The sequence below is a fragment of the Mizuhopecten yessoensis genome, unplaced genomic scaffold, assembly GCF_002113885.1.
Source record: "Mizuhopecten yessoensis strain PY_sf001 unplaced genomic scaffold, ASM211388v2 scaffold9739, whole genome shotgun sequence".
In the NCBI taxonomy this organism is placed as follows: domain Eukaryota; kingdom Metazoa; phylum Mollusca; class Bivalvia; order Pectinida; family Pectinidae; genus Mizuhopecten; species Mizuhopecten yessoensis.
Window position 1 is genome coordinate 134,855 of NW_018408198.1, and position 23,914 is coordinate 158,768.

The 23,914-nt window shown below is 35.5% G+C and overlaps 1 protein-coding gene across 10 annotated transcripts in view; it reads left to right on the forward strand.

Annotated features, from left to right (window-relative positions):
* LOC110458764 (tight junction protein ZO-1-like) overlaps positions 1-23,914 on the forward strand; it is a 136,725-nt gene that overhangs the window by 66,490 nt on the left and 46,321 nt on the right. For 9 of the 10 annotated variants that reach the window (XM_021510656.1, XM_021510659.1, XM_021510657.1 and 6 more), the window contains one exon: positions 22,802-22,974. In XM_021510656.1, coding sequence (XP_021366331.1) covers positions 22,802-22,974 — 173 coding nt within the window. Of the gene's footprint in view, positions 1-9,629; positions 10,666-22,801; positions 22,975-23,914 lie in introns of those variants that run through there. The other variant, XM_021510664.1, reaches the window with a different exon arrangement.

Consider the following 23,914-nt stretch of genomic DNA (forward strand, 5'->3'; position numbering starts at 1 on the left):
TTGGTAACGAGACTTCTGGTATGCATATTTGTATCCTATCACGTATTGTAATCAGAGTCCTGCCCATGATAACTTTCAGCAGCCAGTTAGGTTGGGTATACACCCTTACAAAACCTGTCTCCTCCTCTCTACATCAGCAGAGGGCATCACTCCTACCCTGGCGTCAGTTAGTGGACTATACCTGCACTCTCATCACGGGGACGCGTTACCTAGCCGACCTAAGTTTGAGGATGTAGGTGTGGTCTGTGGATTTCCTCCCTACCTCTGATGCCACATTGATCGATTGATTTGTGTAACTGACGGATTTACCAAATTACCTGTGTCATTGAGTGCTTTTTACCTGTGTAATTGATTGATTTACCTGTGTAATTGATTGATTTACCTGTGTAATTGATGGATTTACCTGTGTAATTGATGGATTTACCTGTGTGATGGGAACAACAATTTACCTGTGTCCTTCGAATGCTACTTGATGGAGAATCAGTTTGCAGGAGGAGATATTGAAGTATCTTACTTCAGGTAAATCTGTATACCGTATAAGAGTACTGTATACATACCCTGGGCCAACATTATTGATTCCCATTTGCAGTTAGTTGGGTGGGGGGGTAGTTTTGTTTTCGGTGTGAAATTTTTCTATAAATTTATATTTTCTTTGTATAAAATGATATTTTACCTGATGGATGCTTTACCTGTGTTAGAAGTGAGGTTTTGTGAGAACAGAGGATCACTACAGTAATTGCCCGATCTGTGTACCTTGTATTACAAATCCAGATAAAATCTGTGTATTTTGAGGAATTCATCAAAGGATAGATAAGTCTAACAGATATAGACAGATAGGGCTTTACATTGTGGTGGTATTGGACAGTATGTATCGGATCGTCCAGTAATCTGTTGTTATACTATTAACTCATTCACCCCTGAAGACCTATTTGAACTCTTCCAATTCAAAGGTTGGAATAGTCCATTATGTAACTTCAGGGGTGTATGAGTTAATTAGGTCTGTATTTGTGTGTATACTTTACAGGTGTAGGGGGGATCCACCTGGACAGATTAACCCTATGTAAACATGGATTAGCGTATTTCTGTTGTGTCATTCCAATAGAATGATATCTCACAATGTAGAACAAATGATATCATGACTCAAAGCATGGATAGCTTAACCATGCAGAAACACAAATTTTGAAAGTTTTTGTTTTTAGGGATGTCTTTAAGATTTACAAAGTTTTCGTACTTCTTGTCTCTGGGCATTGATTCTAGACCACTATACAAGAAGGTTTTATCTTGAAATTCTATATTTTAAAAAAATATGTGCAAGATGAAATATTTGTGTTAACTTTTCTGTAGCTAATTTATCATTGAATGTCTGGGCTCAGTTCTTACTACAACAGGTGTGCTGTTTGAGAGGGGGGCTGTACACTATTTAAATCTCGTTGTTTCATTTCAAACATTCCATGTCCCAGTGTTGTCTTTGATAAGATAAAAAAAATAATCAATATTCTTGTTTACACAATTTTTTTATCAACAAATCTTTCTCTTTCCAATCATGATACAAATAATTTGATCTTTTTGTCTCAGAGCCTTGTAAGTTTTGATATACTCCAAACAACCTGTTTCGCCTCAGATATCTGAATCCTAGCTATTAATTAAGGTTGTGTGTTAATTGTATCAAATTTTCTGAATGCTATGCAAGCTTGGACAAAATAGCATTGCAACATGACGGTAAGGTTTGATTGCATGGTCTCTTTCAGGATTCAGGAAAATTAGAGATTTAAAATGTTTTTCTCAATTTTGTTTTGTAAAGTGTATTATTTAATTCAAACTTTATGCACAAAATGTCTTAACAAAACATCAAGGCTCGATCATCTCTAGGCTCAAACTACAGGTTTTTAATTTTGATCTTTTGGTGTGTCGTGTCATCTCAATTGGAATGCGTCTCAAAATCTGGGAAAGATCCATTCTCCAGGCTCTGGCATCATAACTGGATTTAACATATTCACCCCAAAGACACATTTAAACCCTTCCAATTCAAAGGTTGGAATGTTTCATTATGAAATTTCAGGGGTGAATGAGTTAAAGTCAAGTCAAATTTTGAAGAAGTTATACTCTGCAAGGAATTATTTAAAAAGGTTATTATTTCGCTCATTAGACACCGAACACTATTTTCACAGGGATGTTTTATGATACGGGGAACATCTATCTGTTAGCCGATCACTCCACTTTGTTTTTTCTGGGAGAAAACTGCTTAAATATCTTTTGAAGAAACTTTGAGTCCAAGATCGAAACTGAACAAAAAAAGTATGCATAATTATTAGGCATACTGTGCTGTGATTGGTCATTGGTTTGTTCATGTTATCTAGAATCAATTATGACAAAATTCTGATGAAAGTTTGTCAACATGTTGACTCGGTCAATGCAAAGGCTTAAGATGGACTGGAGTAAGTATGTGAAATACCACTCCATAAAGTTATAAGTTTGACTTTTCTTGCCATGTGATACACACTTCCATGTTTTAATTGTGTAAGATAAATTGAAATAATGCCGTAAATTTATTTTTTGATGGTGTGGAACCTGGGCGAAGGGAGGCAATACCTATGCAATTTTTGAAAGGTAGAAGAACAAATGTCCTTTGGCTGGTGAAATCAACTATGATGCCCTTCTTTAAATCAAATGAATTATTCACTTTACTGAGTAATTAACTGCAATTGTTACAGATTTTCCTCTTTCCATTTTATATATTTTCATACAGTTTGGTTGCAAGAGTGCATTGGCGGGTTCGAAGTTTGTCACTCTGCGATACCATTGGTCTAAGTAGATGCTACATAGCATTTGACAGTTGTATATATAGTTTCACCTATGACACTTTTATTGACTTGAACATTTCTATTTAGATATAAGGCTGTCTAACATGCTCTACTAGGGGCCAGGTCTGTAATGATTAAAAAAATATTTTGGAAATAAACCCTTTCACCACTGTGGACAGTAATGGACTCATCCAGATAAATGTATGGTAGAGTCTACTAAAGTTACCGAGGGGTAAAAGGGTTAAATGTTAACCCAGTGACAAAAACGGATGAAATACTGATATAGCCTAACAAGGCTATTTTATGTGTGTCTGGTCCCCAAGTTTATATTGAGATACATGGATCTAGTTAGGTTCCCTTGTAGTCAATGAAGCAGAGATATAAGGATGTGATCAATTATTGTAGATGCTTGTCATAGATTTGTGACGGTAAAACCTGTCCCAGACCTAAAGATGATATGGGTGATAGATTATCTGTAGATAAACGACTGTTACTGAGGGAATCAGTTTCATTAGATACTATCTAGGGTTAATCGTCACCCAAGGTCTCCCTATCAGGGACAGTGACTCATAAATTTGATCATGATCTGACATTTTTGTGGAGAAAATTCAACTTTTTTTGCAATGACACATGCAGCGATAAGGATCTGAATTGTTAAAATGCAGAAATTCAAGCCTATAAACTTCATTGTTATGAATGACAAGGCCGACTGATGTTATCGGAGTGAGAAAATTCCCACGATTCTCCCGTGTGATATATACACAATGGAATAAAGTGTAACACTTTCGATGAAAAAAATGTTTAATGAAGGTCGTTTGCTGAAATCTTGATGGAGTTTGATATGGTTCAATGGCGATAAATTATTACCTCAATCATACTTGCAACAAGTCAGTGGAAAATTATGAAATGAAAGTCGGAAGATTGGTATTGATGGTGTAATTTATAAGTGTGAAGCCTAACAGGTAAAGTGACTTTTTGAATCACTAGAAAGTTTGAAGTTTGGTATTGATGGTGTAATTTATAAGTGTGAAGCTTAACAGGTAAAGTGACTTTCTGAATCACTAGAAAGTCGGAAGTTTGGTATTGATGGTGTAATTTATAAGTGTGAAGCTTAACAGGTAAAGTGACTTTCTGAATCACTAGAAAGTTTGAAGTTTCTACGAGATCTGTTGTGTATTAGTAAGAAGGAGAGGTACAGCCTATAGAAATGTATTGATAAATAAAAGTTCTTTTCAAAACCCAAAACGTAGTTTATGAAATTTGATCACATTAAAATATTTGAAATATTTTTTGTAGATATCATTTTTTGACCCATTTTCAGTTTTTAGAATAAAGACACCTATGATCATAGAGATAATGTTCATTAACTTATTCACCCCTCAAGACACATTTGAACCCTTCCAATTTAAAGGTTGGAAGGGTTCATTATGAAATTTCAGGGGTGAAAGAGTTAATTTAAAGTACACAGATGGAATTGTAACAATTTTTTTAAGTGGAAATTCTATGTAACCAGTTTTAGTATAACTGCCCTATCTAGCTGAGAGCCTTTTGAAATAAATGTTTCATTAATTATTTTATATCAAAACTTATCTAAATTCCAATAGTGTATCAACTTTAATTTCCCATATAACTTCAAACACATTTAGTTTACCATTCAATATTTTATAAATCCAATTAAATGTTATATATACATAACTTTCATAAAAGTTGGACAAATATCCCTGTGGGGAGCCCCCACATTGTTGTTGCATACCTGGGATGATGTTAATGAAATATGGGGATGTCCTAAATATCACATTCAAACGGCCCAATAACAACACTAGTCCACAACGTTCCTCGTCCAAATCACAGCAGACCATTGGCCTTGGATGGTCTCAGGGGGGGATTCAAATTACGTGGAAACTATTGGTCCAAACCCTGGTGATTAAGGTAGGTCAGTGTCTTATTCAAATTCTTGTCTGGGATATATTTTGAGATGAGGTCTAAAGTAGTACCAACACTGCAGGAAGGAGGATGGAGATGTTGGAAGTAGAAAATCTGGATAGAAATATTTTCATCACTGTATAAGATGATAGAGAGTTGTAAAAGCTGAGATCTGTTATATGTCTTGCAGAGTCTAAAAAGTCACTTTTAAATGTCCAAACCAGACATCTGTTTCAAATTGTTTAAATTCCAGCATGAAGGTATTTTTTTCTTATCAAAACAATATGTACACAAGGATCCTGTGTATATTTTATGTAAGTTTTATCCCAGAACTATTAATGTTTTGTGGTGAAAAAAAAGGCGCAATGCATCACATTTCTGAAGTAGAATTAATTTAAATTCCTCTAGGAGAGTATTTCATTGTATAATATTATGCTGTGGTTTGGCGACAAGAGAAATCTGGTTCAGCTACTGTTGGAGTGATTTAAATCACCTTGCAGGATATTTAAATTAGGATTTTGTATTTTTTGCACCTGTCCGTGTGACGAGTTGATCAATAGATATTGTCACGGTTATCAACATTCCTCAAGGTGTGACAGGAAACGTCAGCTACAGAAAATACCTCCTGGAGGAGGCTCAGGTGTCCCGTACTGTCCGGCCGAGTTTGAATTTTCTGTTGGAGAAACATTACAACATTGGTCAGGTCTGAGCTATTGATGGACATATATATTTATCTGCTGACCAGGGGTCAGTTTTGGCATTGATACCGGTCAGTCTCAGCTTGGACAAGTTCAGTAGTATCAGTGAAGTGTTTTTTCTACTATACATTCCTGGAATGTATACGGATATCGCCAACAATTTGGATTATTTAGCCGACTCATTTTCTGTGCCAAAGTTATTGTTTATTCACAAAGTCTAGTCAAGATGTCCTGACTTATCTTCACCTGTAAATGCCTGTGTTTTAACTGTATCGTGTACATATGACACAACACGTGAAATTTGTGGCGATGTTACAACTATCAGGACGATTAAAATCGGTGAATAAATACGATGTTACCAAAGATTTGTAACTGTTGTCTCCGTCCTGTGAAATTCCACACCTGTACACCTAAAAATAAGGTTTGTAAAAATATTATCACACTGTTTCAGTTGTAAAAAAATTGTTGGAGATTTTCTTTTTTCAAATATTTCTGGAAATTAGATAGACAGTACAAGGAAACTATTTAAGAAGCTTAAACATGGTTAAAGATTTGAGTATATATCATGAAAAATACTACTGTATACACTATTTTAAAATTCATTGACCAAAATATTGATGTAGACATAATTGAAATATTATTGACCAAAATATTACTGTTAACATTATTGAATTATTGACCAAAATATAACTATATACGTTAATGTTATATTATTGACAGATAAACATTTTCCGACAATTTCTAACTTCTGGTCTGTATACTTAGTGTTAATTGCATGTTGCAAGGGAGATAACTCTGACAGTGGTATCGGAGAAATTTGGTCGGTTTCCCAGAGGCACAGGCACTTGGAAAAACTGATTACTTTCTGTTATTTATTTATTTCAGTAGGCACTGATTGTTATAATTTAAACTGAAATAATCCAGGTGCCTGTGCCTGAAGACTTTATTTATTGCCTCTGTCATATAATAAACTGTATGATAATTGGCGACATAAATAACCCAGAGCCACATTTACGTCTGCTTTCCATTAATACACAGACAGGTATAGATAAGATATGCCACATATAAAGGTCAGGGGTCAAAAACCTGTGAATAAAAGTCAGGGGTCACAAACCCATGTATACAGGTCAGGGGTCACAAACCTGTGCATAAAGGTCGGGGGTCACAAACCTGTGCATAATGGTCAGTGGGTCACACACCTGTGCATAAAGGTCAGGGGTCACAAACTTGTACATAAAGGTCAGGGGTCACTAAACTTTATCGAGCTGCTTCTTAGAGATATTACCAGGCATAATGCAATACCAGTTACCCTTTCACCCCAATGTAACTTTAGTAGACTCTACCATGCATTGATCTGGATGAGTCCATTATGGTCTACAGTGGTGAAAGGATTAAAGCTTACAAGTTATAAAAAATGTTTTCTTCCTTTCGTCCTGTCAATGTCTGTCTGTCTGTCTCTCTGTTTCTGTCTCTTTAAGAACATTTCCCATTCCTGTTTATAATTTTTTAGCCCACCTACAAACATCTAATATCAGCTGAGATGTGAGGGAATAATGATTTTGTCTTTGGCTGCCCAGGTATACCAAATAGTTAGATACGGTATAAATGTCGCGCAGTCAAGCTGACCCCTGGAGCCAAACCTACCCACACACCCAAGTAACAGATTTCTGATTCTCTAACGGTAACAGTGGACATTCAGTTAATGATCCTTTATTATGATGTTGTACTGACTGAACTGGGTCACACTTATATATTATCATGATTCAAAGTTAAGGGTGTATGCTGTCTGACACATTCTACTTGAGATTTGTGTGGGAGTTATCTCCCTTCATTATATTTAGATAAGTTTGTTTGAAAAAAAATCATTATCAGTGGTTTATCAAATGCTACATGATTATAGACTTTTCATCATCAAAGTGGATTTGTTTGTTATTGAAGAACTCTTTTGGATTGGAGTTTTAGGAACGTTTTGTAGCATACAGCCTTAATTAGAATTGTATGTGAAGTATATACTGGTATACAACCTTCTAACATACCAGAGTAAGTGACAGGTCACAGGGTTACTGTCATCTGTATCTTTTAAATGTTTTTAAACACGTCAGAAAGTGTCTAAGAATAGGACATCACTGCTGTCTTATCTCCTAAACATATACCATACGATATGGTGTAACGGAATGTCTAGGTAAACTGGATAGGTACAGGTACAGGTAGATATACTAGGTACGGTTACCTGTAAGTAGAACTCGTTACTGAAGTGTGGGAGGCGAGTTATTAGAAGTTTCGATGTCAATTGTGTGTTGGTGCTGGATTATACTGCCGATCAAAGGTATTCCCTACACTTAACATAAATCTATAAAGTTATTTGACTGACCCGGTGATCTCTGTGCCCTCAAAGTAGGGTCACATCTTCAAAATGATTTACAAGTAATATCAGGGTTAATTTTTGTGTGCTTGAAAACTAAATTTCACTTCAACTATGTAGCCAACAGAATTATAAGTAGATTTTTTCTTCTGAACATGATTGCAGAATACATTTTTGACATTTTCCCCTTTAATAAAATCTGCGGTTTCGTGGAACTACGCCAGACTCACTTTTCACCTTGTGGACAATCTACTGAATCAACAGGTTGTAGAAACACATCATGGCCATCGGCCAAGCTAGCATTCGCTACAAATTCCATTACTGCATTAATATTGATTCAAAGTAATTTGGTGGTAATCTTGTATTTCTGTGCGTTTTTAACCGTGCTGTGCCTGTTGTGAAATAGTTCAGTTATTGTTATAAATTAGCATTTTAATGTGTTACTAATGAAATTGGATCTGATTCGGACAGACCCGATAAAGGCTTAGCTCCTTACTGAGCCAGGGCTCTGTATTGCTGGTCTGTCCCCTGAATCAGGACCCCTAGGGAGTTAAAGACAGTTGATAACAGTTTAGGTATGTACCCAAGCCCCCTATCACTGGATCAGTATTTACTTCATCACTCTGCCAAGTCCTCCCGCAGGGCTCATCTTTGTCCCCTTTTTGTCCAGTGACCACCAACTATTTGACCAAGGGTCAGTGTTTATGGTCATCTGATGACCACAGACACACTCTGTCAAACCATCACAAAGGGCCTACTCGAAATACTGAGTTTTGATTGGTCCATTGTTTGGCGAACAATGGGGATTGCTCCCATTACTGCCTCCTGATTGGTCCAAATGGTTCTATTTTTATCTGTCCTTGGGAATTTCTCTGGAATGCCATTCATTTTGGACCCTGTTCAACTTTGTTATGGTGGTTTGTGTGGCCTTCACTCAAATACGGACTATGTTGGATTTCTGCCTCTACACATGTTCCTCCTCGACTTGGGGACTTTGTACACAGTACACCTTGAGTTGCCTCAACTTTCTACCACCATTATTTCTGAGGAGTTGCTTATTACCATCGTTTAGGCTCATGGCTCCCAAGAGTTTGTAATATTTTGTATAAAATGCTGAAAGGTGAACCTTTCAATTAAGAATAACAGGAGTTTAGTTCAAAGCAGATAATTATTGTTAAATTAACTCATTCACCCCTGAAATTTCACAATGAACTGTTCCAACCTTTGAATAGGAAGAGTTCAAATGTGTCTTCAGGGGTGAATGAGTTAACATAATAATACTACAACAGAAATGTTGATCAGGGTTTGGGATTTCATATCTCGAGTATAAGTCTGCAGGTAGATTCAATAAAATTTGACCACAATACTAAATATTGAGAAAGTGACCACTCCTGATCTAAAATCTGCCAGCCTCACGTGTTGGTCTGGTGGATACACCTGTTGAATGACAGGCCCCTGTCTCTAGAATATTTCATTCATAAAAATATAGAAATTGTCTTATTTTGATCTCCTGGATGTTTAACTTAAGGGAGATAAGATAGTAAAAGAATCTAGCTGGAAAATGAGACTTTAATAGTCTTGATCTCATGGATGTTTAGATGTTTTGACTCATTAACCCCTGAAATTCCATAATGAACTATTCCAACCTTTGAATTGGAAGAGTTCAAATGTGTCTTCAGGGGTGAATGAATTAACTAGACAGGGGATAAGGTAGTAAGAAGAATTGCAGCTGGAATATTCTGTACATAAAGCAGTATCCAGTCTCATGATGAAAGTTGAGGGCGTTCAGGTGGTGCAGTCCATACTTCACAGATTGCCGTCTGCAGTCAGAGTATATCACACAGCCTTGTAGCACACTGCCTCAGAGCTGTAGGGACCACTGAGAAGACGGAGAGGGCTGTGTGTGTTTCGGATGATGGAGAGATAGGCGGACTGAAAAGAGCCTTTTTGACGCAGCAGGAAAAGGAAAGAATAGGACACAAATCTGAACACGGATCAAAGTAACAAACTTTCAACTTTCTTTCCATCCTGAGAAGAAACGGAAAGGATAAGATTTTCTTTCAATATCCAACCAGCAACTTTTGTGAAATTGAATTGTAAGAAAAAGGAATAATACTTTCTTGCAATTGGAAGTAAAAAAGGCAAACACATCTTTCAGTCAACATTTCATTGGATTGAGAAAGAAAGGTTTAGATAAACAATCTCTTTCTCTCCAGTTGAGAAGGATTTATAACGTAACGTCTTTCTCTTGTAAACAATAACTTGTCTACTATACTCTCCATCCTAGAGAAGTACGTTTCACCGACTGAACTGTCGAGGAATTTAGTTATCACTGCGGGAACTTGAAGATTGACAAAAACAACAAAGCTTTTACGAAAGGTCCATGAAGAACTCATGCGTTGACCTAAATCTATTATCGTCCCTTGTGATAACGGAAAAAGAAAATACCGATAATTTCTTGTGGAGATATATTTTACGTGTGTGAATTTAAATTTCGTTAGAATATTTAAGGAAACGGCAACAAAAAAATGTTGGTGGAAGTTATTTATAGGTGTGATGACATCACAGACAAATTTTGCAGAGCACTTTGATGTATCACACGACAGATTCCAATTAACCAATCAAATTCCTTGAATTTATCTTTTTTTTTTCGTTTTTGAACAAAATTGAATATTTACACACAACTTTTGAGAATGGAAGTGGACTTTTACACTATTTCTGCTGTGGTTTACACCGTCATCTGATATTGTAGTGTTTACACTGATTTTGGTGTAAAGTGAGAACATTAATTTCTATACCAGTGTAATAGTTTACACCAAGTTTCGACATCTTGACAAGAAACATGAAGCTTCCAAGTAACTTGTTCCGGCAGATCTGCAAGGTAAGGTCAAGGTCATCGCTACAAGTATGTTAGGCAAGGTCAAGGTCGTCAGACAAGGTCAAAGTCTTCGCAAAAGTTCTGTAAGGAGCTGAAGGTCAAGATATTTTCAAGAATAATTTTGATTATAATTGAATTGTAAAGAATTATGATGCAGATCAAAGGAAGTGAACTGATCAAATTTACATATTTATTTAAAAAGGTTGCATTCTGTGCTCAATATTTGCTGGGATGATATTTAAGGCAAGGAAATCAAAATTGTGTCTCGATAAATCAATTCGCAAATAGGATCATTTGTTTTTTCGAAATACAAGCTCCTGAGAGCTTTTGTTTATTCTTCAACATATTCTACGTGAAATTAAGCTTCTTGTATCTTGTAGGGTGTGTTTGAAGCTCTGTTTTGAATTAATTGATCTAAATATATACAGCATATATTGTAGACCTAGATATTTTTACCCAATCAAAAATTTGCCCTTTACAATGCATTATGTTGTTATAACTCAGAAATGCCCGCTTGACAACTGGCCCCTTCTCCTAATTCCTTACCTGTTGTTGTAAGTAGATGGAGACAGAAATGACCTGTTTGACCAAGCTGTTCCTCCTGTCAGTCCCCCTCCCCACGTGTTGTTATTGGAGCTGACAGACCAAGCTGTTCCTCCTGTTAGTCCCCCTCCCCGCATGTTATTATTGGAGCTGACAGACCAAGCTCTAATGTCATGTTATAAAACAATACTGTTTGACATCAAGTGAAAAACCTGAAAATATTACAAAAATTAATTAATTTCGTCAGTGTGACACTGGAAACACTGAAATGTCATTTCAGTGTGATTGTTTTCATTTCCCTCCAATTTTCATTTATTCCAAAAAATGTAAATTTTGTTAACCAACTGTAGTTTCCTTGGATTGAACATTTTAGATATTGCAGTGTTATTGTTCTAAGATTTTTTCTCAATCCCGACTGGAGAGGAAATTCTTCCCGAGTTCCAGATCATATTAAAATAAGAAATAATGAGTGTATTGATACCGGAGGTTTAGTTTTCAGTTTAGAGATTGACCTGTAATCTTGCATGAAAAAAATATTGTGGTGGGAATTAATTGTTCAATAATTTTTAACTGTCTGTTTCTTTAACTGAATACAGCTTGTCTTTTTTGTGATGACTAATATTTCCACAAATATTTCAAAATTAAAAGTGGGTGCATTTGGACAACCATATGATAAAAATACTGAATTTATGGTCCTTCCTCGAAGCACCTTCCTTAGATAGGAAGTTTTCAGTAGACTATATATACACAGTGTATTAGATAGGAAGTTTTCAGTAGACTATATACACAGTGTATTAGATAGGAAGTTTTCAGTAGACTATATACACAGTGCATTAGATAGGATGTTTTCAGTAGACTATATACACAGTGTATTAGATAGGAAGTTTTCAGTAGACTATATACACAGTGTATTAGATAGGAAGTTTTCAGTAGACTATATACACATTGTATTGATGGCCCCCAAACCTGTCTACTGTTTAGCATGTAATTGCTTTAAATTACAATACTATTATAAAAATAGAAAGCTTGAATCACGTACCATGCCCGAGTAAATGATATTTAAAAGAAATGAGGCTAGGTAAAAATAACGCTGATACAATGTAACTGTCTGCTCGACAACCGCATTGTTAACGGGAAACGTGAGCTGTGTTTTATCTTCACAAAACGTTTGTAAATGTAATGGGGGGCATGATAATCTGTCTGAGGGAGAAATTGGCTGTTTATAGACACTGCCCATTCCTTACATACATGAACATACATACATTCTATTAGAAAGTAAGGCTATTTGTTATTGTGGTAAGAAAAGCTCTTCTGAGGCCATGTTTCTTTGTCTTAAAAAACGATTCAAAATTAAAAAAAAATTGTTGATGATGTATGTTGTGGGCACAGGGGTTAGGGTTCAAATTTTTGACCCTATGACCACTCAGACACTTGACCAATTTGTCCTAATTGATCTGGTCAACTTACCTTAACCGAGTCACCCCTTTAAAAAATATAAACTTTATTTATTTTACAACAATTTCGACACCTTTGAACTCTTCCAATTCAAAGGTTGGAATAGTTCATTATGAAATTTCAGGGGTGAATGAGTTTAAGACCCTAAACAAATAAATTGTTTACTTTTCACTATTTTTGCAGTATTTTGGTAGCATGGATCAAGGTTATAGAAAATAGCATGTAAACCATTAAGGAATTTATAATATTTCTTGGAGCATTCCAACACATTGTGTTGTAACAGACACAGGCTGATAGCCTCCTTACCAAGTAAACTTGTTTTCCCTGATTTGCCTTCAGATAGAAACATAGTGATGTATTTGTGTTCTCAAACATTTTGTTACCCAGGAATGTTAAGGTGTTATGTGTAACCTACAAAACAGGAATCAGTAGATTAACCCAGGATAAGGGGAGATCACCCTAATCCTGTTAAACGGTGATCAATAAAGACTGGTTTTAGCCACCAAACCTGTCTTACGTAAACACTCTTAGGAACTGCTGGATTAGTGTTAGCAAATGCTGTTTTCTTTTCAAAAAGATTTTAAACAAACAAGAAAGAATTAGCAGGAAATATGTAAGATTTGCATTTTAAATCTTGGCATTGTATACATATCCCAAAGTGATACTACTGTTTTGTCATTAACTGTGTAAGATAAATATAAATCTCAGATTAGATATTGTAATTGTCTGTTTTTCTCATTGACTGTGTGAAATATTAATCTCAGATTAGATATTTAAATGTCAAGAATAAGACCAAAAAGGTATTTTATCATTCATTTTCAGGATTTAAATACAAGCCTTTCGTTGTTAGCACTTATACCTGAGTACTAGGGCTGTGATCTTCTTAGTCTTATCTAATATTTTATAAATGAAAAAATAGAAAAATTATTACTGGCATCTTCATTAGATTGTATTTATACATTTATATCATAAATAGACTGTGTTTAAATCCTTGCCTACGACTAGGTGTTGACGTTAAATGTTTAAACAACGATCTTTGACACATTGAGTCGCCTCAGTGACATAAATACACTGTCAATAGTGTGTTCTTAAGATCCTCTTAACGGCAAATTGAGGAAATCAATCACGTCGACAAAACTGACATTTACGAGGTTGTGTTTATTTCTCAAAGTGATTCTGACGAGGGAAATGTATAAAAATTAAACAAAAGATTTGTTATTCACCTTTTTACATGGAAAACCTGTAACAATTTTAAATTACACAAATATTATGTAAAACAAACTGTTTTCACTTTTCCTTATATTCCATAATCTTCTTTTTCGGCTAATTTTTAGCAAGCACAAATGGTGTCTTTTTGTGTAACTTTTGTTTATAAACTATCTACAAAATAAAAATGTAATGCCTTTCCATCTTTCTAACATTTTAAGAGCCATACACAGACACCAAAACAAGAATTACTCTAGATTGAGTTGCAATAAAAGTTGGAAAACTACCCAAGAGAAATTGTTTGATTTTAAATTTTCAAGCAATTACAATTTTTGACAGACATTAATTATTACTCTTGATTTCAAAATTTTCACAGTCTCTAAAACTTCCCTTGAAATTATAAACAACTTAATATATTACGTTTTTGTAAACTACCCAATGAAGTAGTTTATTTATTCCAGAAAGTCTTTTCTTAATATTTGACATGCAATTAAATTACCTGGAATATAACTCAAGTTGACATTTTGCATTTGTATCAAAGGTGAAGGATGTTTATTTTACAATACAGATTTATTAACTAACTTGTCAGAGAAGGATGTTTTCTTTGTGAATATTTCTGTATATTTTGTCAGGGAGGTGTTTTCTTTGTAATAAATTGTAATAGAATCAGTGAACTTTCTACTCGAGACGGTCTGTGCTTGGTACTCGCGACCAAACATCTGTACTCTCATATAACGATACAAGATTAACCTTCGCTAATGTTGTTAAGGTAATTGGATTAATATCCTCAGCGTTCAGACAGGCTGAGTATGAATATTATCACATTCTGTCCCAATAAACACGTCTCATTTATTTCAATTTGCACCTGAATTTCTTTGATGTTTCTAATTAACAAACACGGTGACCTAAGCCGTTTGTTCTAGAACCTAAATCTGAAATCAAAACAGGAATATATTTATTATTAGTTATGTGGTTTACTGTCTGGACACTTTCCTCTCCTACACCTTCCTTCTCTTTGATCTCGGTAATTACCTGTAATCAGCTGCACAGGTAATGTCTGGGGTCAGGAAACCGGTGTGTTATGGTACCTGTGGTGGCAGGATTCACACCTGGATTTTACAGATTTACAGGTAAATCCCCTTCTACACTTGTACTGGTCGCCCTGACCTGACTTGTGGTTCGTACCTGAGCTGGTCATTTTCACACCTTGCTAAGTTAGACAGGTAAATCTCATTACCTGGACATTTCCGCACCAATGCATGTCTGTATCAGATTTTGCAAGTGTTACGATTCGAGATTTGAGATAAGGTCAAACTGTTTGAATTGGTCAGTAGTCTGACTTTTGACCTACAACTGAAGGCCATGAAATAAAAAAATAAAAAAAATCTGAACCTCGATCACGTTAGAAAATTAACAAAAAATGAAGCAAAATAATATTAATATAGTGTTTTAAGTTTAGTCGCTGAAAAAGTTAACTGTTTGAAGGTAAAATGTTTCACGTTGCAAATTTGTTTTAAAGATATATAATCATTGAAGTGAAACACTGACGAGATGAGCACAAAAGCCTGTACTTTTTGTACAAGTATTGTTAGCAAAAATATGTTATATACATCATAACTTAATACCAAATTAAAGGAAACATTCTTCACCATAAACGTAATATTTTGTATCAGATTATACATCAAATACAGTTTTGTCCCAATGTTTTTGTTTCACTTAATGATGTAATGAAATGAAATAAATCTTATTTTGGAAATGTATACAGCTATCAATCAATACTATCGGATACTACAATGGAGAATATCTTCATTGAATGTTAGGTTATAATTTAAGGAAAACATCTTCAGTACATTTAGGTGTATGAATTAGGCAAATATTTCATTGAAGATATTTTTATTTTCTTATTTGTACACATAAGAAAATATTTTTAATTAATTGAATTTTAGGGAAATTTACCCAAACATTACGGTGTAATGTTGACTGGTTTTCGGCACACTTATTACTTGATTGAAGTATTATGTTAATCAACTGTGTTAATGTGTTTGGGCCAAACTGACCCATTGCCCCCTTGGGGCTTGTTCTGACCCCTGGGCAGTACTTAGTCCAGACAAATGGATTACTCTGGCCACACCCCAGTGCCCCAAGCTTGACCTAATGAACCCGGTATTGTTATATCAGGTGTAAGATTACCTGTGAAATGATCAACAGAAGCTGTTGGCTGGACAGACATATCTCCTCAAAATCTTAATGTATACTAGCTTGTGCAGATCTACTAGAAAGACTTCCTGTCTGGCAGAAAAATCCTGTCCTGTATAAAACCAGGAATTTTACTGGAAATTGTCACATTTTGAATTTGCAAGCGAGAGAAGCACTTCTGTGCAGGACACTGTTACTTACTTGTCACTGCCATAACCTGGGTTTGTTTGGAAACTGTCACTTTGTGAAACTTAAGGAATAGAAACACTACAGTGTCACATTTAAGAAAAGCTGTGAGGACTTATAACCAGACAGAGATTGAGGTGTAGGATTTTCTACAATATCAGTGCTATTTATTGACTTGGTGCTAATTACTACAGTGCTATATATACCAGTGCTCGGAACTTTTATAGAAACAGTATGAAGTTTCCTACCAATATATTGAAGGCTCTGAAGAACTTGGTATGTATTGAAATTTAACTCATGATGACTTATCAAATTAAATACATATTTAGATTTTTTAAATCAAAATTTATCAATTGACTTATTTATTTCAAAAATGTATTAAATGAATTATTTACACAAATTAATTTATTTACCTTTTTGCAATTTATTGATCAATTTAACCAAAATTCATTTATTTGCAGATTTAATTAAAATTTTATTAATTGATTTTACTCAAAATTTATTGACATGGATATATATTTCATTCCAAATTGATCTATTTTGTCTATTTAAAATATTGATCTTTCATATACAAAATGTATTGCTTTATTTATGTTATTCACAAAATATTGATTTTCAATTTCTTCAATTAACAAATCAAAATTCATTAATATTTGACAGCTGATATAAAAAGATACATTAGATGGTTGGAAACAGGTTTATATTATGAATGATGATGTGTGGCCTTGAGAATTGGAACAATATGTTTGGTCAGCACTCAGAATATTTCATCGGGAATTATAAAGAATAATAGAAATGATAATTCGTAATTTCATTGTTTCCTCAAAATAAATTGACATGAAAGAAAATTATATCTCTGACAGTAGAAAATATAAATTACAAAAATCATAATTGATATTATGGGGTGGTGCTTTTGATCAATTCTCTTTTTGATCAATTCTCTTTTTGATCAATTCTCTTTTTGATCAATTCTCAAAAGATATATATGTAGAAGGAAATGACAATTTTGACATGCTGAAATTTAAAACATTTTTTTAAAGATAATTAAGTTTTTATTTTTTAAGTATTTTTTCCACAATTACAATACATTTAACATGACATATATGCATACACACGCAGTATTGATAATTAGACTGCGGTACATGTTATACCTGATGGTAACATACCGGTGACCTGAAACCCTATATACACATATGAAATAGATTTGAGAATGGGATGGAAGGTGATCACAGGTAAATTAAGGGGTATACTTGGAAGATGACCAAGAATCTCGGCCAGGTATTTCAGAGTCAAGTGTTAGCTCACAGATAGGTATATAAGTATACAGGTATACCAGTGGAAGGTCTCCGACCTGTTCTGTTGTCTCGCGCTGTGTCACTGGGACCCCACGAATATAGATCTGGGGATTCTAGAGAGATATATTGATGTGTGATAGTTCAAACTGATATCAGGAATCTGAAAAAACATCACATGGTGAAGGAATGATGTGCTACAGAACTGGAAATATTACGGTTTGAACCTTTAATGCAGGAAACAAGGGAAGTGACAAAAGTTTTGAAATCATGTTATATTGCTCACATCGTCAGATTGGTCGTTAAAAATAACTGGATTATATTTGTGGCAGCTGGATGAACATATGTCTGAAAACTTTCGGAAATCAAATATTGTTCTGTTGTGCAGGATTGAGATTTGATCGGTTAAACTTGTTAACATGGGGTACCAGTGTGTCAGCCTCTGAAACGAATCTCAGGTCACCATGCCGATATCTGTACATCTCGAAACTTGCCTAAATTACATACCGTTCCTGGACTGACCTCTCCATCTCCAGTGTCTGACCACTGTCCAGACTTGACCAGCAGACACTGACCTATATGGCCATGCTGGTCAATGATAAACTTCAGTCCCAGGTACAGAACGCTATTCTGCAAGAATTATTATTTCCAGTTAACTCATTCACCCCTGGAATTTCATAATGAACTATTCCAACCTTTGAATTGGAAGAGTTCAAATGTGTCTTCAGGGGAGAATGAGTTAACCTAACACAGTATTACTGCTGTGACAATTTAGAGTTGTGTCAGTCTCGTTGTTAAGTTTCGGCTCTATTTTGAAATTTCTTTGATATCAAGTTGACAGAGACTTTCAGAACACCACATGTGATCCGAGTCTGCAGTCGGTAGAAATTACTTATCAACCCTTTTCACCCCTATTTAACTTTAGTAGATTCTACGATGCATTGATCTTGATGAGTCTATTATGGTCTACAGTGGTGAAAGGGTTAAAACTATCTGCTTTTTCCCAGGTAAAGTTGTACCTTGATATGATATGTCTCGGGGTAGAAATTGTGTGGCAACCCAAAAATGTCAATAAAGTATTTAAAATAATTCCATTTTTCACAAATTAGTTGTGTAAAAACAATGTTTGTATTTATACTGGAGATGGTGTAAAATAATTCACGGACACTATAATACAGATGTGCCGCCTTTGGACACCTTACACCATCATAGCTGACAGTAAATGTCGCTGCACGACACACGCCATAATTGCGTGCACATGTACGGGACACAATCAGGTGGTATAGTACCGCCTTCCCACTGATAGCCTTGCAGCTAGCACGCCAGAATCACGTCGCCCTTTGACCTCTGTTGGCTGTCGTTAATTACCCTAGCTTCACTGGAATTAGTTCTTTTAAAGAAGTCAGACTCAAAAAAAAATACTAAAAATTGTTTCATATGCCAAGTGCTTGGTACACAAAATTCTTCAGAAGTGAAATTGTCTTTTCATCCCAAGCCAAAAAGTGTAAAATTACTCGCGATTGAGTTTTAGAATAATGTTTGTATTTATCTAATACCAAGCTCACAGTTATTTGCGGAATGTTAGAGTTGTCCCGAGCCATTGTCCCTAACCTTGCCTTTCAACTGTGTATAAGTAAAAAAACAAATATTTAGTATATACAGATCGGAGAGTATATGTGGACTTACCTGTGATTTACCTGTAATACCTGTACAGGTAAGGGGGGAGCATTTTTTGTCGGCTGGGCGAAGGCCCCGTCTGTACCCTGAGCTAAGGTTGTAGGGATTACCTATGTAAACATAACATTTTGGGTGAGTACTTCAAAGGCTAGGGGAGTATAACGTCACTCAAAGTTAGACAGAAATACTGGCATACCAGCCACCCACACCTGGACAGAGATACAACCCACATATAAGGTGAGGAGAGAAAATTTTAACCTTCGTGTTTTCAACTAATATTTATATTTAAGGATATATTACCCAAAATTATTTTTGCATTGGAACAAACATGCATGTCAGCTTATTGGTCTATTCAATCAAATATGAGGAATTATTAGAATTTGTTGTGTTTGGGTATTTTATAAGTCATGATTTGTTGGTTTATTTTTTGCCAAATGGATGATGTGACGGTCAGTAAGAACTCAGCGCAATGTTTTTTTATTTTTTTTTTGGCACAATTTTCCGAATCAGCCGTTTGTGATTTTCAATGTAAATTGTTTCGGATGCCTTTGACTATGGGCGATGGAATATTTGTCATGATTAAAGAATGTTTAGGGCGTATGTATCTGAGGATCGTATAATAGAGATAGACGCTGTGTTTCTAGTTTATGGTGTGTCTGGGCGGTGTGTAAAATGTTTTTACGATATTATTACAGACTGTTTAAACCCGCCACTAATAAATACCAGGACTATTATCTAGTGGGTTGTGTAGTGTTTGGACTGAGGGAGGATTTCGTCTGGCCTTCATTCTCTGTGAAATTATAACAATCTGGTTTATATTTTTGGAGGCTATATAATATCCAGACGATATAAAATGTTCTTTATTTATGCGTAACACAGAATGCTGTATAGACGGTTTAGATCTGACAAAGATATAAAGACTTTGTATAGGTACCATAGTAAAGCTTACGAAAAAATAATTTCTGTCGCCATATTCTACAAATTTGCATCTCCGGGGCTGTGTTCTGATTTTCACCATTAAAGTTATAGTGATTTTGATTTCCATACTTGATGATATCTTTAATAACTTTTGTAAATATGTTTTCTTTATTTAGCTCAAAACATAACATTAACATTTTTATGATGACCTGGACATCTTCTATACAATCTCTGTTCAGACAATCACCGCTGACGACGGTTAAACTATGCATTGCAAACTTTTTCCCTAGCATGACTTAACCCTTTCACCACTGCAGACCATAATGGACTCATCCAGATCAATGCAGGGTGGAGTCTACTAAAGTTACATAGGGGTGAAAGATTTAAGCTTTTATAAACTGTTTCTGAAAATCTCGTGGGACTTTTCATGAGAAATAATGGATAGGAAATAAATACAATGCAAATATAAACCAGCATTATAGTGTTCTGAGTGTAAAAAACTCAACGGGGCCAGACCGGGATTCGAACCCTGGCCTTTGGATCGTTATACCATCACTCTAACTGGTTGAGTTACATGGTCAATAGAAGTGGCCTGGTCCAACTGTGCTTCAGTTATTCCGCCTTTTCGTATTGCAGAGTTATCTGCTCTTGTGAGCAAGTATTGATTTTTATGTCATTGGTTTGTGTAAAAAAATTACGTTGTTTTCTCAAAAATGTATGACGTTACTCGCACAAACAAATGACGTAACAATCAACACCTGCTCACAAGAGCAGATAACTCTGCAATACGAAAAGAGGGAATATCCAGGCGGAATTAAAGTTAAGGGGAGGTTACTGTGTATGGAATAAACCACAGTGCAGTGGGACAGGGATCCTTAAATAAGATTGTACGGCATACAAGTGGTAATAAGATGTTAGGTGCATGCCCCCTTGGCCGTCGGAGATAGGCATCGGTGACAACACACCAAATTATGCATGCACCGTGACAAATTTCAAGGATATTAGTTTCTGTCAACGCTTTGAATGGTTTGGTAAAGTAAACTGTTGGTATGTGAATTTCTGCTGAAGTGAACCATCATGGTTATCTGGCAAATACTAAGATGGAAAAAATTAACTAGAGGGGATTTTCGTGATTTTCGGGTAATTCCTCCAGTTCCTGTCATTGTGTGTGTACAAATTTACAATGGGTTTGTCATGGTCCACTATCAGTGTTTTTAAATGGTCTATTAAAAACGGTCTACCATAGTTTGTAGATCACTTGGAATTGACTATATTGAACACATTTGAAAATATTGTAATGAATCTGGAAATCGTACTGTTCCTTCCCAGTGCAATGCCCACTACAATACTAGAAAGTGTATTTGACTGTCAATCGTCCCTCATGTCATGGTCCGCTATCACTGTTTTAAAATAGTTTACGATGAGTTATTGCATGAACACATTTGGAAATCTTGCATTGAATCCAGAAATCTTACTGTTCCTTCCGAGTGCAATGCCCCCCTCCCCCCCCCCTCTAGTACTAGAAAGTGTGTATTTTGTGTGGCGAGGGGATGATTGACAGTCGTGGGTGACGTTGTAATATTACCATGATAGAGTGTTTCGGTAATAATCCCCCTCCCTGAACCAGACAACTCTACTTAGAGTTTTAATTTATGTTGGCTTGCAGTGAAGTGTTTGTGTGATAAATCCGACACCCCTGACATAGAGCACCCTACACCGTGTTTTTAGATTTATATAACCAACCTTGAGTTCCCACCATTATCTACTGTTTAACCAGTGCAGGGCATGTTTAGGCCAATAAATCTTCAACCTAATGTTTGGGGACACTGACGTTAGGAAAATGGAAGGAGGATGTTTTAGAGGAGATCACCATATATTAGATGTGAAAAAACCTGATGTAAGCTCCCGAAGTCAAGTACCGGTACTTAATTTTTTTTCGGTATGAGTGCCTGTTTACTAAAAGCCAGTTCAGATTAGCATATCTTTAACACAACATTTTGTATTTAATTTAAGTTTAATTTTTGAAATGTGTTGTGATTCAATACTAAATCTACGTGTGTACCAGGATTCAAAATTATTGTCTGAAGACAAAGAAATCTGAAAAAATATTTTCACAAATTTTCAAACAAAATTTTAAACAATAATCAACCATATAAATTCCATAATCAAGAAAAGCACCTCTAACCCCTGTGGCATCTTAGTTAATGGTATCGTTGATATCACACACTTGGAACAGTCCATTATTGAAATATCTTTCTAAAAAGGGGTGATCAACAGATATGATTTATAACATGGAAAAATCAACTTGTCATGATTTTGATAAAAGAGGATGAATATTGTGAATATTGATTCCTGTACTAAGATTACTTATGAAATTGGAATGGAACATGGATTCAAATGTAAGAGGCTGTTTTTGAAAAAGCAGTTCCTGCCAAAAACAATTCATTTTAAAGTACCAGTCATCTAACAAAATCATTCACTTCCAGAATTTGATAAAAAAAAAAAAAAGACTTTTCCTTTCAGCAGCTTAATGGGAAACGCTTGTCAAAATTCTTCTGATAAAAATTGGATGATTTAATTTTTTTTGTTCCAGACATTTTAGGTGAAGTAAATATTTTAGAAAATATTGAAAGATCTGACCATCCTCATTATTTCTGTCTTTGCAGGTTGGTGACAACGTAGTTTGGGAGACACACAAAGTCACACTTTCCCGCGTGCCGAGGTTCGGCTTTGGTATTGCGGTGAGCGGAGGTAGAGACAATCCACACTTCGCCAATGGTGACCCCTCTATAGCTATCTCAGATGTGCTCAAGGCAGGACCTGCCGAGGGCAAGCTTCTGTAAGTACCACTGGCTTACCACTTAAATACCTCTGATTTACCTCTTAAATACCACTTAAAAACCACTTATAATACCACTGATTACCACTTAAATACCACTTATAATACCACTGATTACCACTGGTTTACCACTTAAATACCACTTATAATACCACTGGTTTACCACTTATAATACCACTGATTACTACTGGCTTACCACTGGTTTACCACTTAATAATACCACTTATTAATAACTCAGATACACCACTTATACACCATTGATGAGAATATTTTACGTAAACTTATCGGGCTTGGAACACCAGGTCTGCGGGTAAAAATATGACAATGGCATTCGTAGAAGAAATTCCGGAATGAAGACACATGTTGCCTTATTGTTGTGTATAGCTCACAGACCAACAGGTTCACGGCTGTGTAAACATTTTATTTATACCTCAACGCTAACAGCTCGGGAGGGGGCGTCATAACAGGCTGATAGGGAGGGGGTGTCATAACAGGCTGATAGGGAGGGGGTGTTGTAACTCGTGTACTGTAGGGAAAAATATTATGATGTTGTGTAATGCATTGTGCAGAAATGCAGCTACATTGTACAATAACACAGAGACCTATAAATAGACATGCAAATCTTTCGCGTGTTTTAGTGACCAGGATTTTCTGTTCCTCAGAGAAATTTCTTGAACCCGGTGTCATGCATAAAATGTACCTCCTGCTTAACTAGTATCCGGATACTTTTTATACCTGCATAAAATGTTCCCCCCCTGCATAAAAATTCCCCCCCTTGTGATAAAAAAAATATTTATCTATTTTCAAACCAATTGAGTTCAGAATTTGATTAGGATGTAACAGTTGAATATTTATCCCCCCCTACCCAAACAATCCCCACCCCCGGGGCCAGGAAATTATGCCAAAATAATTTTCAATTGCTGGACACAGTTACATTTGG